Here is a 15,042-nt window from a genome sequence, read left to right as displayed (position 1 = left end):
GGTAAAACATAGGTTAAAAATATATTTCTAGATTAAAAAATCATTAACCTTGATTTTCCAACCATAATTTAGAAAAATTAAACGAGGTGTCATCTAGATTTTTTAAAAATAAGGCTCCTCACATGCAGGCCCTTTCAAAATGGGTAAGGCGCGCATGGGCTCATTTTTTTTTGTAATTTTCATAATTTTATTTTTTAATTGATGTTTTTTATGTGTGTTTTTTAATTATTTTTTTAATTTTTAATTTTTAACTTTTAAATTATGTTTATTTTTTAATTATTTAGTTTTTAAAGAGATTATTCTAATTGATCTTTATTTTTTAAATTTTTATAGAAATAAAATTTATTTTTAAAAATAAAAAAATTAGATAATTTTTCTATTAAGTGCAACCTTGTGTGATATTTTTCACTGTTTTATTTAATTAATTATATATATATATATATATCTATTTCAACTATTATTTGATTAAATAAAAAAATTAATTTTATAAAAAAGTGTTATTTAACACATAATTAGTTAAATGACTCATGTTATGAGATTAAATATCTTAATTTACGTTAGTTTCTTGATTTTTTCAATTAAAGTTTTAGTTACCGTTAATTATTTATTTATTTATTAATATAATATAGATAGTTCTTGATTTAGTTAATTATATATGTAAATAAAATTCTTTATTTATACTTAAAAAATATTATATTGAAATTTTTTTATATAAAAAATACATTAAAAAATCGAAATAATTAATTTTTTTTTGTTAAAAAAAATATTTACCCCACAGAACACCGTGCGAATAGGTAGTTAACAACAATCAAGTTAAGGAAACCAGGTGGACCCACCAAATGCCTTTTCTTTTCTTAACGAACGACGACCATCTAGAAGTCCAACAGCAATTGATTGGTTAATCAATCTGATCCAAGCCCAACAATATCTAAAATTGTGATGGGCTAGGCCCACCATGCTTTTCTACAAGAATGCCAAGGAGGCTTGGACCCTCTTACTCTAGTTTGACCCAAATATTATAGGTTTCACTGCTCACGTTTCGCCACGGCCGAGCAAAATTGTTTTTGATGTAAGAGAAATATTAGGATAAAAAAAATCTAAGTAACAAGTCATTTGTTTAAATAGTAATTTAAATAATATAAAAGAATATAATACCAATAAATAAGTTGAAAACAAATTATGAAAAAATGTAAAAAAAAAATTAGATATGAGTTTATATAGGTTACAACTAATCTAATAAAAAGCAAACTTTAAAAATAACAAAGAAAACTCCTAAAAAAAAATTCTTTAGCTTTAAAAAAGATAAGCAAAAAATAATCAAGCAAACTCAGGTAAATCTTCTAAATCTAGTTTAATCTTTAAAACTTGCAACTCGTTAAATTTTAGATCTATGTTCAATTAATAAGCTTAACTTTCAACCAATTTAATTTTGAATGATAAAGTAATTGAGAAAATATTTAAAAAAAACTTGCAAGAGATAAAAAAAAATAGCAACAAAAAGAATGAAAATAAAGTTTGATAGAAAAAAAACCTAAATTTAAAAAAACAAAATAGATCCTAGACAAAATAAATAGTTATTAAAATAATGAGTATCAAATTTGAAAGATAAAAAAATTATAAATGATGCAATTAAGAAACATTTGTAATTTGATAGATTATTTACAGACTAATAAATAATAAAGGTGAAATTAAAAAATGTTGTAGAGGGTTAACTCAATAAAATTAAACTGCAAAAACTAAGAAACAAAACCTAAAAAAATTAAAAAAAAATAAGAAAACATTAACTTAAAAAAACAAAAACAAAGCCAAGCAAATCTTTTTATCAAAGTCTAATTTCTAAAACTTGCAGCTTGTGAAACCTTGAACTTGAGTTCAATCAAGAAATTTAACTCTCAAAAAAATTATTTTTAAGGGCAAAATCAAGGGAAAAGTATTAATAAAAAATAATTAACACCTACAATTTCTGAAATCTTAGACCCGAGTTCAATAAAAAATACTTAACTTTCAACAAACTTAATTTTGAATGGTGAAATCGTGAAAAAAATATTAATAAAAAATATTGCAAAAGAAACAATGAAAATAAAATTTGATATAAAAAAATTGAAGGAGAATGAAATTTTAATTAAAAAAACAATTAAAAAATGATCTCAAACAAAATAAATAGCAAATCAAATAATAAAAATTAAATTTGAAAGATAAAAAAAATACTAGAGGGAGAAATTAAAAAATAATTGTAATTTAATAGATTATTTATAAATTAAAAAATAATTGCATTACTACCCTATTTTTGACCCAATCTTTTGATAAATTTTTGAAAAATACTAAAAATAGCAAAAAACAATAAAAACCCAAAAATTACGTTCTTAATATATTTATATTTTTTTAGTATTTTCAATGTCAGCTTAAAAGAATTTAAATTTCAAAGGTTTTTTTATTGAGGAAAATATTGCTTGTATTTTTTAAAATTAAAATACAGATATTTGACTAAGCAATTAGAGAAAACGAAAAGATTTTCCACCTATAAATAGGTGCTCAAACAACACAATAGAGGGGCGATATTTTGAGAAGAAGGGGGGTAAAAAAACAAATAGCCAGAAGGGAACCCTAAAAAATAAACAATCCTTCATCATCTTCTCTGAGCCAAAGCCAAAACAATCTTACCCCTAATGCTTATTTCATTGCCTTTTCTTTTAAGGACAAATTTATAATTAAACTAAACAATAAATATCAATAAATAGAAATCTATATCTTGATGCAGTAACTTGATAGAGTGAACGAACCACTTTCTTCTCATTTTAACTTCTTCTGTTCTCAGAACATAGAAAACACATACAGCTCTTATACAGAATAATCTAAGGCATGAGATTTAAGCTGTTTCAAGTCAGCAAAGGCACTGGTCAAGAAAATAATTCCCCGGGTGCATAATTTGAGATGAAAGGGGGTGTCCTTTCTTGGTGGAGGTCATTTCTACCAAGTTCCTAAGCATAGATACTTGATTGTGAAGAAGAACAAGAAGGATATAGCAAGACAATAACCCCAGCAGAGAAAACTACATTCAAGAATCCTGTTTCCTGCAATTTCTCGAATCTCCATTATGACAGATGAAATTCCAATCAGGAGACAAAAGATAGCACCAGCAATGCTATTGCGCAATCCATCTACCAGCCGGTCAGGCGAGATGACAAATAGGATAAAACGAGAAACTGCAGTTCGTAAGCAAAAAGTACGATTGTTGATGCAAAAATTTCAAATGTCGATGCGAAGGATAAAATAATTATCATATTCTAGAATAATGCAAACCTGGAAAGGTTTCAGGAAAGAATAGGTTTGCCGCAATAGCAAGAAAAGCAATCCAGTAACCAAATTGTCCTCTGAATAAAAGTATTAGTACTTTTGGTGAATCAATGGCAGAAAAAAATGCAAATCAACCAAAGTTATGATTATGAAACTATGCAAGCACCTTACAACTTTGAACAACACTGTTGGGAAACTTGTGAGCAAATAGAATACAAGAAGGGTAGTCTGCACAGATGATTTCCGTCCTACTCGGTTCAGGATCAACAAGAATCTGTTGGAAATGGCAAAAAAAAGTCCAATTCCTTGAATAAGAAATTGCTAAAACAATAAATAGACTAATATTCAGACTTCAACACTAAAAACCAGGTAGACCATGTAAACAATAGAATGTTTCTGTTCAGAGAGAGTGAAAATGACAAGACTGTAATGTTGTTATGCCTCCTGATCGAAGCATTTGCAAGCTATGGCATCCTTTGTTAGAATCAATGAGAAACAAGTTGTTTGAACTTCGATAGCCTTTTGAACAGCATCAACCAGAAAAAATCCCATGAGGTTTTTTATAATCCGCCACAAAAAAGTACTACTACTCCTAGTATTTTTTTTCTTTTTTATCAGCGCAAACAATCCAGCTTTTTAGTGAGGTACAAGCAATGAATTCTCCAAAAATACTTGATGCACTCACTTATCCAAATTGGAAGAGCAACCAAGAAAGGGTTTGCGTGTTATCATCAAAGCTACTAAACTAGAAAGTGGTATAGAAACAGCATAAATCCAACTTGCGGTGGTTAACTACACAAAATGAATCACCACATAATATGAAGCATTTACTCCCAAACCATAGTATTCACAAGCAGTAGAGGTCATAAAAAGTCTAACTTCTCATAGATTCCTATACAACCCCACCAATATGACACAGGGAAAAGTGCAGTATGATAATTCGATGAAGTAAAGTATATAACAAGACATGATTTTTCTTCTTTTGAGCAATCAGTTAACATTGATGGTGAAAATTAAAGATGAAAACGGACTTTAAAGTATGAAAGGCTAAAAAAATTGAGAAGAAACTCACATAGTAAAGATGGTTCCACCCCATTGAAAACTAGCTCGAGCCCAGCTAGATCTTGATTCTATAGCTTCTGCTACTGCTAATGATGTTGAGTTATATACATTAAAACTTGAAGCCATCTCTGTTAATCCCGTTTCAGTCAAATTCCCCCGATTTCTTTCCTTTTTGACAAGAAATCAACTTTCAAGAATCATATGATCTTCCTTCTTCTTTCTTGACAAATCCCTCTCTGTCTGTCTCTCTCTCTCTCTCTCTTGGAAGGAATATGAGACGAATTGGAAGGAGACTGACTGACTGTACCATGTAGACTGAGCTAATGGTAAACCACGTGGCAGTCCATGTGGCCTTATGGTTCCTACTTCCTATCAAATTCTATTCCCATGTGAGCAGAAAACGTTATTTTGGGCTTTGTTGCCGTAATGGTCGATTTATAGGCTTGGGCTTTCTTACACTTGAACCTGAATATCGTTATTTCAATTTCATTTGATTTTTTTCTTTTCATAAAGGAAATGTATATCACTATGGATATGTTTTTTATATATATATCATGGAATTTGTTAAATGAAAAATATAAAATAATATATTTATTTAATATAATAAATTAAAAAACATATTAATTGATAAATCAAAAAATAGTTTGTAAGCTCTAATTAAAAACTAAAATAAGAAATTAATTTTTTCGGTAAAAAGTAAAAGATAAATATAAATACAAATAATTTATCTTAGCTATCCATTTTATTTTATATTTTAATTATTTATCTTGGATATTTATAGAAATAATTTAAAATATTTATTATCATTTAAAAAATAGTTAAACTAAATAAGTTTTAAAAGAAAGAGGATATTAATTAAAAATTCAATTAAAAAACAAAACAAATAAAAACAATTCAAAGGCTTCTGGACTTGAAAATCTCTCTCTCTAATGTGCGGACCACAAATCATGTCTAAAACTGTAGGAAAATAATTTATTATAGATAAAACGATTGATCCAAATCTAGATGGATTACTTATAAAACAAATATATATAATTTGGGAGGTCAAAGTAATTATTTTTCATTTATGTTAATCAATTTGATTTTTTTTTATTTTAATATCAAACAGTAAGTGAATTAGAGTGATATATATTGATATGAGTAGTGTTTAGATTTTTTATGGTTTACAGTTAGTTAGCCTATTTAAAAGTATAGTTGCGGTTGCTTTTCAAAATGTTTTTAATTATGAAATGTATTAAAATGTTATTTTTTTATTTAAAAAAATTATTTTTAAAATTAACATATTAAAACGATTCAAAATATTTAAAAAATTAATATTTAATAAAAAAACAAATTGAATTTCCAAAAGCTCATTTAAGTGTTTTTTAAATTTTTATGTTTTTGTTTTTCAACTTTACTCTGCTTTTAGTAATTTTCAGGTTCTGTAACAAATACCTTCTCGTTCTTCTTCGCCTTGGTCACCTTCTAAATGATTATTTTGGTATATTCCTTGATTATTATTATTATTATATATATATATATATATATATATATATATATATATATATATATATATAAAAAAAAAAAAAAACGAAGCAAAAAGTTTGAAGCCAAATCCGGCTGATATTGAAGCTTCATCCAAAGGACCAAAGCTGGTGCATGGTTTTCCCTAGTAGTACAGAAAAGAAAGCAATAGAAAGGTTTGGGTATTTGATAAATAACAAGGCCTACCTTAATTTGGTGCAGCTGCTCCAAACAAAGGATTGATTGTGAACATTTCTTGTCGTGAAGGCAAATATTGTTTGTTTCACCCTTTTTTTTTATTATTGAAATATATTATTGGAACCATGCTTCAGCTTCAATGTTGGGTTTTTTTTAACACAGAAGGCATGATGTCATTATTTCGAAGTTAATTTAAAGATAATCAAACACGCTCAAATAGCCTAACCTTTCATAAACTATATCATAATAATAAATTAGAAAAGAAAAAATAAGGTTTTAAAAAAAACACAAAGCCTAACTTGTAAAGTTGATCCATCTTGTCTTCACATGTATATATACTAGTTTATTTGTTCACGCTCTGCCGCAACCATATCATTTTTCTAAAAACATAAAAAAACAAATTAAGATCAGAATAATGTGTTTGCAAGGCTATTAAACCCGAATAAGAAGATGAATATTTAAATCCCTTAACTTGAATATTTGTCTAGCGCGAGATTCTCAATTAAACTATATAAGAGTTAATTCAATATAAATTGGTTTATTTAATAGGTTTAGAGAAAACTTGGATGAACGTTTTTTATTTTAAAAAACTAATGTTAAATAATAAGATTGAAAAAAAAATAGGGCAAAAATTAAAAGAGGACGTCGTCAAGTAAACTTTTCAAACCTGTAATCCGGGTTTTTAGATCGGAAATACCATACATGAAAAAACGGTAAAACTCAATTCTCAACAAATCCAACATCAAATAATGAATCATCACTATTATTATTATAACTATTACTATTCTCATCGTTATTATTATTATTGTTACTACTATCATTATCATTGTTACTACTATCATTATTATCGTGATTACTAACACTACCATTATTACCATTATTATTATCATCTTTATTATTGTTAATACTATTATTATAATAATTATTATTACTACCACCACCACTAATATTACCATTATTTTTATTTTTATCGCTATTATCATTGTTTTTATTATTATTACTCTTATAATCACTACTACTATTATTATAATAGACTATTATTATGATTATTATTACTGTTAATAGTATTATTATTAGTATTGTTATTATTGTTACAATTATTAGCACTAATATTAGCATCACTACTACTACTATTATTATTATTACCACCATTATTAACATTATCATCACTATAAGTATTATTATTAATATTGTTAATATCATTATCATTATTACTATTACTGTTATTATTATTATTATTATTATTATTATTGAAATAAAAAAAATCATAAACTTAATTTGAAGGACAAAATTAAAAACCATAAAAAATTTGGAGCAAAAGAAACAAATAAGAAATTAAAAGAAGAATGACCAAATCGAAACAAATATCATTACTATTGAAAAAAATCATAAATTTGATTTGAAAGATAAAATAAAAAACTATAAAAACTTTGACAAAAGAGCAAAAACAAAATCAAAAATAGAAAGACCAAATAAAAAACTATTATATACACAAATTAGAATTGAAGAACAAAATTGAAAACAAATAAAACTTCTAAAAAGAAAAAAATTACTAAAATCAAAAAGCAAAACTAAGAGGATGGATTATGAAATACCAACAAAAATTAGAGACATATTTAGTTTTTTTGGGGGGTAGGAGAGAAAAATGAAAAAAAAAATGATCATCAGTGATAAACCGATCATTTTTAAATGACATGGCCATCCATAAAGGAAGAGAACACGGTAGCAAACAAAGTGACACGACAAAGGCATATTTTTTACCGGCAGGAAACACCGCACGTGTCATCCAAAATACATAGCACCTCCTAATTTACTGGCATGTGCACAACACGCGCCAACAACTTTCTCAACTAAAACAATAATAATAAAATAGTAAATTATGTTATAACCCTTAACAAACCTGACAATTATAGAAAAAATTTAATATGAAAATACAAATATATCCATATGCCAATGACTTAAAAAATTTAACTCCAGGGTTAAATTGCAAACGATTTCTCATGTATATTCCTTAAATTTTTTTTTCAAATTATATACAAGTATGCTAAACAAAATAGTGAGTTAAATTATTTATATTATATTGAGTTATGTTCCCTAAGGTAAATCACTTGATTTTTTATCCAGTTAAGAAGTAAAAATAATGTTATTTTAATTAAAAAAATAATGAAGCAAAAATTCAATTATTATTCGCTTTCTTTTGATTGATTTTTCATTGTCTTGGATTCTTTTTCTATATTTTTTTTCATTTTCAACCATTTCTGTCTGATTTTATTTTGTTTTTATATTAAATATGGTATTTATTCTCTTGGTTTTTTTTTTAATTTTTTCTTTTATCATTTTATTTTAATTTTTTTTTCTAATTTAGCTCTTATTTTTTTAATTATCTTTTTATCTTTGTTTTTTTAATTTTAAAGTAATTTAATACCAAAAGCATTGAAGTACTTTTACTATTTATTTAAAAAGAAAATAACGACAAAGCTCCTAGTCAAAAGTTTGTTCTGTTTTGTCTATAAAGTTATTTTATTACTTTCAGTGTTAAGAAAAAAAATATTCGTACCACCAATTATTTTTTAAAAGATATTATGTCGCAATAAAAAAACAAAATAACCTCTATTCTCGGACTTTATTTTTGTGTCGAGAGAAGCAAAACGCAAAAAACACTATGGTTAGATAGTGTTTAGCACTGTAATTCAGAAGTATATTTAAAAAAATTTAAAAATTAAATTGTTTTTACTTTAAATTAATATATTTTTAATACTTTTATATTATTTTGATGTGATAATATCAAAAATAAATTTAAAAAATAAAAAATATTATTCTAATATATTTTAAAATAAAAAATACTTTAAAAAAAATAAAAAAAAACTTCTTAACAATGAATATAGTGAATTTGAATCATCCAACGACAGTTTGACTGATCGAATAAAATACATTGCTCGGAAATTGCTTGGAAACTTCGCCAGAGCTCACGTATTGACTACACTGGGGACAGTTGCCTTCACTTCAATGTAAAGATGCCTGTTGTCAGGGGCTCCGGAGACTGGGAAAGCAAGGGCATCAGTGGTACGATGTCTGTTGTAAGGGGCTCCGGACACTGGGAAAGCAAGGTCATCAGTGGTACGATGTCTGTTGTCAGGGGCTCCAGAGAGTGGTAAAGCAATTGTTTAATTCATTACCGAGGAAAAAACAATTGTTTAATTTAACTTTTTTTCCAATCATTTGTAAAGCAAATTAGTGTGATCTATAATGCTCTTTACGTATTCTTTTTATTAGTCAAGAGTATTTATAAGTACATTTATATATTAATTGAGATAATATCTTGTTCACTAATAATTGTAAAAAAATTATTCTCACATATGGATGATGTATTAAAGAAAAAAAATGCTCTCTCAAAATTTGAACTGCAGAAGTCAGGATACATGAGAAGTAATTAAATCTTCTCATCCACCAAATATCTATTTTTTATTAGATAAGTCTATTTTTTATTAGAAAATTATTAAATATTAATAAAAAATATAATTCATAAATTACGGTGATATTCACTAATAAAACATAACATTGCTTTTTCATCGGTATTCATTGATGATAAACACTTGTGCAATACTTAATAATATATTGTGATTTGTGCACCCATTCTATAATGGTTAATCAAAATCTTTTAAAAGATCAAAAAATCTGGATGCGTCTGCATTTGGTTCTTCATCTACAATTGAGCATTCACCTGCATTACTTCGATTCATTCTTATTGCATCTATAACTATACTTTTATAACAATTACTATGATCATCTACAACTCCATACATGTTGTTAGAACTAAAAGTTGATCCAACCATCCTTTGTATCATGGTCTCATAAGGAACATATGGTTTTCCGTGTGCAAACGAACACAAGTATTTCTCCATGAATTTTTTTTATAGAAGATGCACCGTTACAACATTTGAATCAAGAAATTTTTTATTTTTACACTTTTTACATAGACATCTAATACTGCCCCCACTAATATTTCTTGGATTACATAGTACATAATTAATAAAACCCTCAACCCTATTACAATAATTCAACATGCCACTATCAGAAAATCGATAAATACAAACGGAAATACCGAGGGAATATTTCCGTCGGTAAATTTCCGAGGGATTTTACCGACGGAAATATTCTCTCGGTATATACCGAGGGAATTACAATGGGAAAAAAAATAAAACAATGCAAAAAAAAAACGATGACGTGTCATTTTTACAAACAAAATTACCGATAGAATAAATTCCGTCGGTAAATTCGTTGGTAAACTGTGAACACTGTTCATCATGTCAATTACAAAGGGAATCACCGATGGAATTTTCTATCGGTATTTTCCACAGAGCTCCAGAACTATTCACTTTCCAATTGCACTATTAATTGTTGTTCTTTACGGACAAAATCACCGACGAATTGAAAAGTCATCTGTGTTATTTGATGTTTTTTTTTGAAAAAATTCAATTAATTTAAAATTTTCATTTAAATATTACTGACAGAATCACCAACGGATTGAAAAATCATCGGTGATTGTTGGCCGTTTCTGAAAACTATTTATGAAATTGAAAATTTAAATTAAATATTACAGACGGAATTACTGACGGAATAATTAAAAAATATTAATATTTAATTATCCGTCCGTAATTTCGTCGCTAACGTGCCTCAATAAAAAACCTGAATCCCTTATTTCACAAGAGACATACTCATTTCTTCTTTTTCTTCTTTATTATATGTAAAAAACATCAATATTTATTTCTTTCTCTTCTCTTCTATCCTCATCTCCTTCTCTTCTTCTCCATGCTCGGGTATGTCTTCTTCTTCTTTCTTCTTTTATCCTCTTAGTTTTTTTTTAATTAATATGCTTTATGAAAAATTTTCTCTCTCCTTAGCTTCACTTGCAACTACATTAAGGTAATATTTTTTTTTCTTTTTTTTTCATGATTTTTTTCACTATATTTGTTTTTATTTTATTTTTAATTGTTTTTGTTCTTAATAATTGTATAAATGTTGTCGTGAGATTTTTTTTCATATGAGATCAATTTTTAGTTGATTTATTTATAGGATTTTTAAATTTTTAGCAATTGCAACTTCATTTTTTTCATATGAATTTTTTTAGTTGAATTTATTTTTTCATTTTATTTATTTGTTGCAAATTTGTTTGAGTTGATTTTCTTATTCTTTTATCCAAGCATTTTGAGTATATATTATGGAGTGTTGATTTATGTTAATTTAATTATTTTATAATTTTATAAAATGGATTTTTTTAAATGTTTTTAAATAATTACCGACAGAATTACCGATGGTATTTTTCGAGAGATATACCGAAGGAATGAAGCGGGTATTTTTTTTTACGCGTCTGTTCCGTCGGTAATAATATTTTTTTTATTACCAACGAATTTACCGACAGACAAAAAATTACCTATTAAAGATTCACCGATGGAGAATTTCTGTCGGTGATTTCGTTGGTAAATTAATTACCAACGGAATATGTGTCTTATGCCGACGGAAAAATTCCGTCGGTAAAACTGTTAAATCTTGTAGTGTGCACACCCCTTCGACTGAAACTCGATACATTCAAGAACGATCATCCATTACTTGTATGAAACCTATATAGAATATTGATGATAACATGTATTAATTAATTATGTGAAATAAGCAAATTATCGGTACCCAACTAATTAGCTATCATTGGTTTAATCAAACTTATTCAATCTATTTTAACAGTATCCTTAAATCATTATCAATTCTCTATAAAAATTCAAATTCTTTCAAATTTACTGAAATTTTCAACTTAACAATAAAATTGATAAAATATGAAACTTGCCCATTAAGTAAGCTATTATTTATTTCATTATAAAACACATAAGTTACAAAATCAAACTCAATTTCATCAAATGACAAACAAATATATATTTTTTAAATCTCAAACAAACTCCAACATGTACAAATCATACATTCATATAACAAATTTTTACGGGAAGAAGCTATAAAACAAGTAAACACAAAAACAAACTACATTACTACATAAAAATGCCAAGAAAATCAACATTTTAAAAAATAAATTACAACAAAAAATAGGTAATTTTCCTTACTTGATGTGACGAATCTTCAAAAAAAAATAAACCAGAACAGGGGCATTAATAGACTAAGTGTTGGGGTGGCTGAATTTGTGATGATGAGAGCTTGATTTATAATAAAAAATATGTGGGTGCCGTGTGCTATTTTCTTCAGGATAAATAGGTGGGACATGGGGGGTCGTATGTCAAGTTATAATTTAAATATTATTGATGGATTCATTGACGGGTATACAAGTATATTTTCTCGGTAATTTTGTATGTAATAATGACACATTATTTTTTTATTTTTTCATTTTCAATTGTATTTCATACTGTAGTCACTAATAGAAAATTTCTATATATACAGAGAAAAATTGTGAGAAAATAATTCAAAGTTTCAACAATGGCTACCATATTAATTTGTAATTAATAATTTTACATTGTCAAGTTTATCTGTAAATAGCTTATGTTATATAACATAGTGATCACCGTGGGAGTAAGAAGAAGAATAAGAAAGTATGTTTGAGAGTTTGAAAAGGAAAGTGTCCTCCACTCCTTGTTATGTTCTAAATTATTGAGCGAAATAAATTTGTTTTTCTTTATTATAAATCCTCCCTTTGTGTTTGTTTGTAAACCACCATAAATGCTTTCCTATCGCACTCCCACCCTGATGATGAAGATCACTTCAAGAACACACTAAAACATATGAAGTTGGAAACTCATTTTCGAACTCCAATTTGCTTCATCGATCGAGGGATAATAATATCCATTAATTATTATATTTTGATAGTCCAAGACATAATATAGATCTGTCAACGAGATTATGAATAAGAAAATGATAAAAGAAGAAAAATATAAATACTACGAATAATAAGAAAAATGGTATTAATCAAACGTAAGTTATGCTTTATTTCCGAATTTGATTCCACCTGACACCACAGGCATAACTGTTGGATTGTTTGGTCTCTTATTCTTTTGACTCACGCCAACAAGGGATTCTCAAACACGAGGACAAAAGGAAAGGATTCTCTCTGTTTTTTCGTCCTCCTCTTTTATCATCATAGATGCAAATATATATCATGAGAATCAAGCTAGCAAATTCTCTTTTTTTTATTGGATATTATTTACAAATTCAAAGTTCCAAATCAAGCCATCATTTGATTAAACTCGTAAAAATCAAGAACTCCATTACCATCAATATCAAAAACCTGAATCATGGCCACGCACTCATCGTACGACTTCGCATCTCCTAGACGACGCAGCATCCTTTGCAAGCCCTTAGGGGTTATGTATCCCGATCCCTTCTCCATTTCGAACATTTCAAAGGCCATTTTGAGATCATCAGTATTATCATTAGCCTCCCTCTTCATTAGCCTCAAAAAATCCTGGAAGTCCAACAAGTTGTCCTGGTCTGCATCGAGATCATTGATCGCCAACTGTGCCTCTTCATGTGACATGTACTCCCCTATGGATCCAAAGTATGCCCTAAGTTCTAGGGCTGAGATCCTTCCATCACCATCACTATCGAAACAACGAAAAACTTCTCTAAGCTCATCTTCTTTAGTGCTATCTTTTTTTGGTGTACATGGAGACATAGGAGAGTTAGGGGAACTTGATGTTGAGCTAGACTTTGATCTACGACGATGGAGGCTTAACCTAAGACCCTTGTTAGAGAACCACTTGGAAGATTTTGAAGCTCTTTCAGTTTCCATGAGGGAAGTGAAAACGAAATATATATATGTAAGAAGTTATAAAGTAACAACCGGGCATGCAAGTGTTTAAATAGATAGGGGAAAGCAAGCATCGTATTTATTTTGAAATAAAAATATTCAACAGTGGAAGTTGCAACGAAATGGCACCAGTGCAGAGAAGATGACTGGCAACGTATGCCATTCGTTATGGGAAATTGCACGGCAACTTCCTAAAGGATTCCAAGAATTGATTGACCACTGCCCTTCAATATATTTTTTGTAACTTGCACGCTCCATATATACAGTGTCAAACACATGCCTCCCCATGTTCAGTATATTTGCATATTCTCTTCTTTTTCTTTTTCTTTTTCTTTTTTGTTCGAAGTAAACGAAATCCCTCCCAAAAGATAAGCAAATTCGATCTCATCAGATCCTCCAATATTTCGGATCAAATATCACAATTAAGTTTGGTGGAAAAAAAAATTATTTGACGTTATCTTTTATTATCTCACTGATTCTTCCAATTCTATCTCAATTTTCGTAATGATGGTGTCCACCAAATGCTACATTGAGTGTAAACATGATTTTACATACACTCGAGTTGGAGTGATTAAGAGCTAGCATCACAAATCGTTTTAATAGATTTGAGTATGGATAGGCTATTTAAGATTTTGTGTGTGTGTGTGTGTGTAATGCTTAAAAATTAATATAAAAAAACAAAAAATTCTATCATTATTTCTATTGGAAATTATTGATGAAAATTTGTGGGTGCTATTTTCATCAAAAAATAGCTAGCAAATGTTATTCGTTGATGTTTTCATGTTAATTTTCTAATAGTGGTTAAAGAAAATGAATTAGTGTCAAGCTCTTTTTTCTTATTTGTGCCATTAAAGTTTGAAAATATTTTATATATATAATAATATAAATATGAAATCAATAATTTAATTTTTATCTTTTGTCACGTAAGAATCAGAAATGCTTCCAAAATAAAATTAAAAAAAATATTTTGCTGCTTTTAGTTCACAATTTCTGCTATTTTTAAATTACTTAAACTGTCAGGAGTTTCTTGTTTTTTCTATCGCTAAAAAATGAATTGAAATTCCGAGAGCTACCACAGATTGTACTCCCTCGTGAGTCTTTCTTAGAAGATTACCTATATTTTATAAAGCCAAATTAAGTTAATTATTAAAACTGCCTGAAAATGTAGAGGAGGAGGGAGCTGATAT

At 27.7% G+C, this 15,042-nt stretch overlaps 2 protein-coding genes across 3 annotated transcripts; both read right to left on the bottom strand.

The window, feature by feature from the left end:
- Positions 1 to 2,762: 2,762 nt before the first annotated feature.
- Positions 2,763 to 4,680, bottom strand: LOC7478000 (cold-regulated 413 plasma membrane protein 4). 2 transcript variants are annotated; one of them, XM_024605220.2, is made up of 4 exons: positions 4,367 to 4,680; positions 3,461 to 3,568; positions 3,301 to 3,371; positions 2,763 to 3,158 (listed from the first exon to the last, which is right to left on the bottom strand). In XM_024605220.2, the coding sequence occupies exons 1-4, from the start codon at positions 4,480 to 4,482 to the stop codon at positions 2,968 to 2,970; spliced, it is 486 nt and encodes a 161-aa protein (XP_024460988.1). In that variant the 5' UTR covers positions 4,483 to 4,680; the 3' UTR covers positions 2,763 to 2,967. The 2 variants fall into 2 exon arrangements, with proteins under 2 accessions (XP_024460988.1, XP_002310778.1); XM_002310742.4 differs by having other exon boundaries at positions 2,763 to 3,203; positions 4,367 to 4,677.
- Positions 4,681 to 13,010: 8,330 nt separating this feature from the next.
- On the bottom strand, positions 13,011 to 14,076 carry LOC7478001 (probable calcium-binding protein CML41). The gene has a single exon (XM_052454327.1). The coding sequence runs from the start codon at positions 13,835 to 13,837 to the stop codon at positions 13,271 to 13,273; it is 567 nt and encodes a 188-aa protein (XP_052310287.1). The 5' UTR covers positions 13,838 to 14,076; the 3' UTR covers positions 13,011 to 13,270.
- Between the last annotated feature and the right edge of the window lie 966 nt (positions 14,077 to 15,042).

Source organism: Populus trichocarpa, chromosome 7 (genome assembly GCF_000002775.5).
Source record: "Populus trichocarpa isolate Nisqually-1 chromosome 7, P.trichocarpa_v4.1, whole genome shotgun sequence".
Taxonomy (NCBI): domain Eukaryota; kingdom Viridiplantae; phylum Streptophyta; class Magnoliopsida; order Malpighiales; family Salicaceae; genus Populus; species Populus trichocarpa.
This window is presented reverse-complemented; position numbering and strand designations above follow the sequence as displayed.

What these genes read in the sequence shown, in the direction of transcription:
- LOC7478001 (XM_052454327.1), bottom strand. Translation starts at nt 13,837, where the DNA reads ATGGAAACTGAAAGAGCTTCAAAATCTTCCAAGTGGTTCTCTAACAAG.
- LOC7478000 (XM_002310742.4), bottom strand. Translation starts at nt 4,482, where the DNA reads ATGGCTTCAAGTTTTAATGTATATAACTCAACATCATTAGCAGTAGCA. An exon ending in GTGTTGTTCAAAGTTGTAAG is followed by an intron (nt 3,372 to 3,460) that starts GTGCTTGCATAG and finishes ACTTTTATTCAG; the next exon opens with AGGACAATTTGGTTACTGGA. An exon ending in CTTTCCTGAAACCTTTCCAG is followed by an intron (nt 3,204 to 3,300) that starts GTTTGCATTATT and finishes TACGAACTGCAG; the next exon opens with TTTCTCGTTTTATCCTATTT.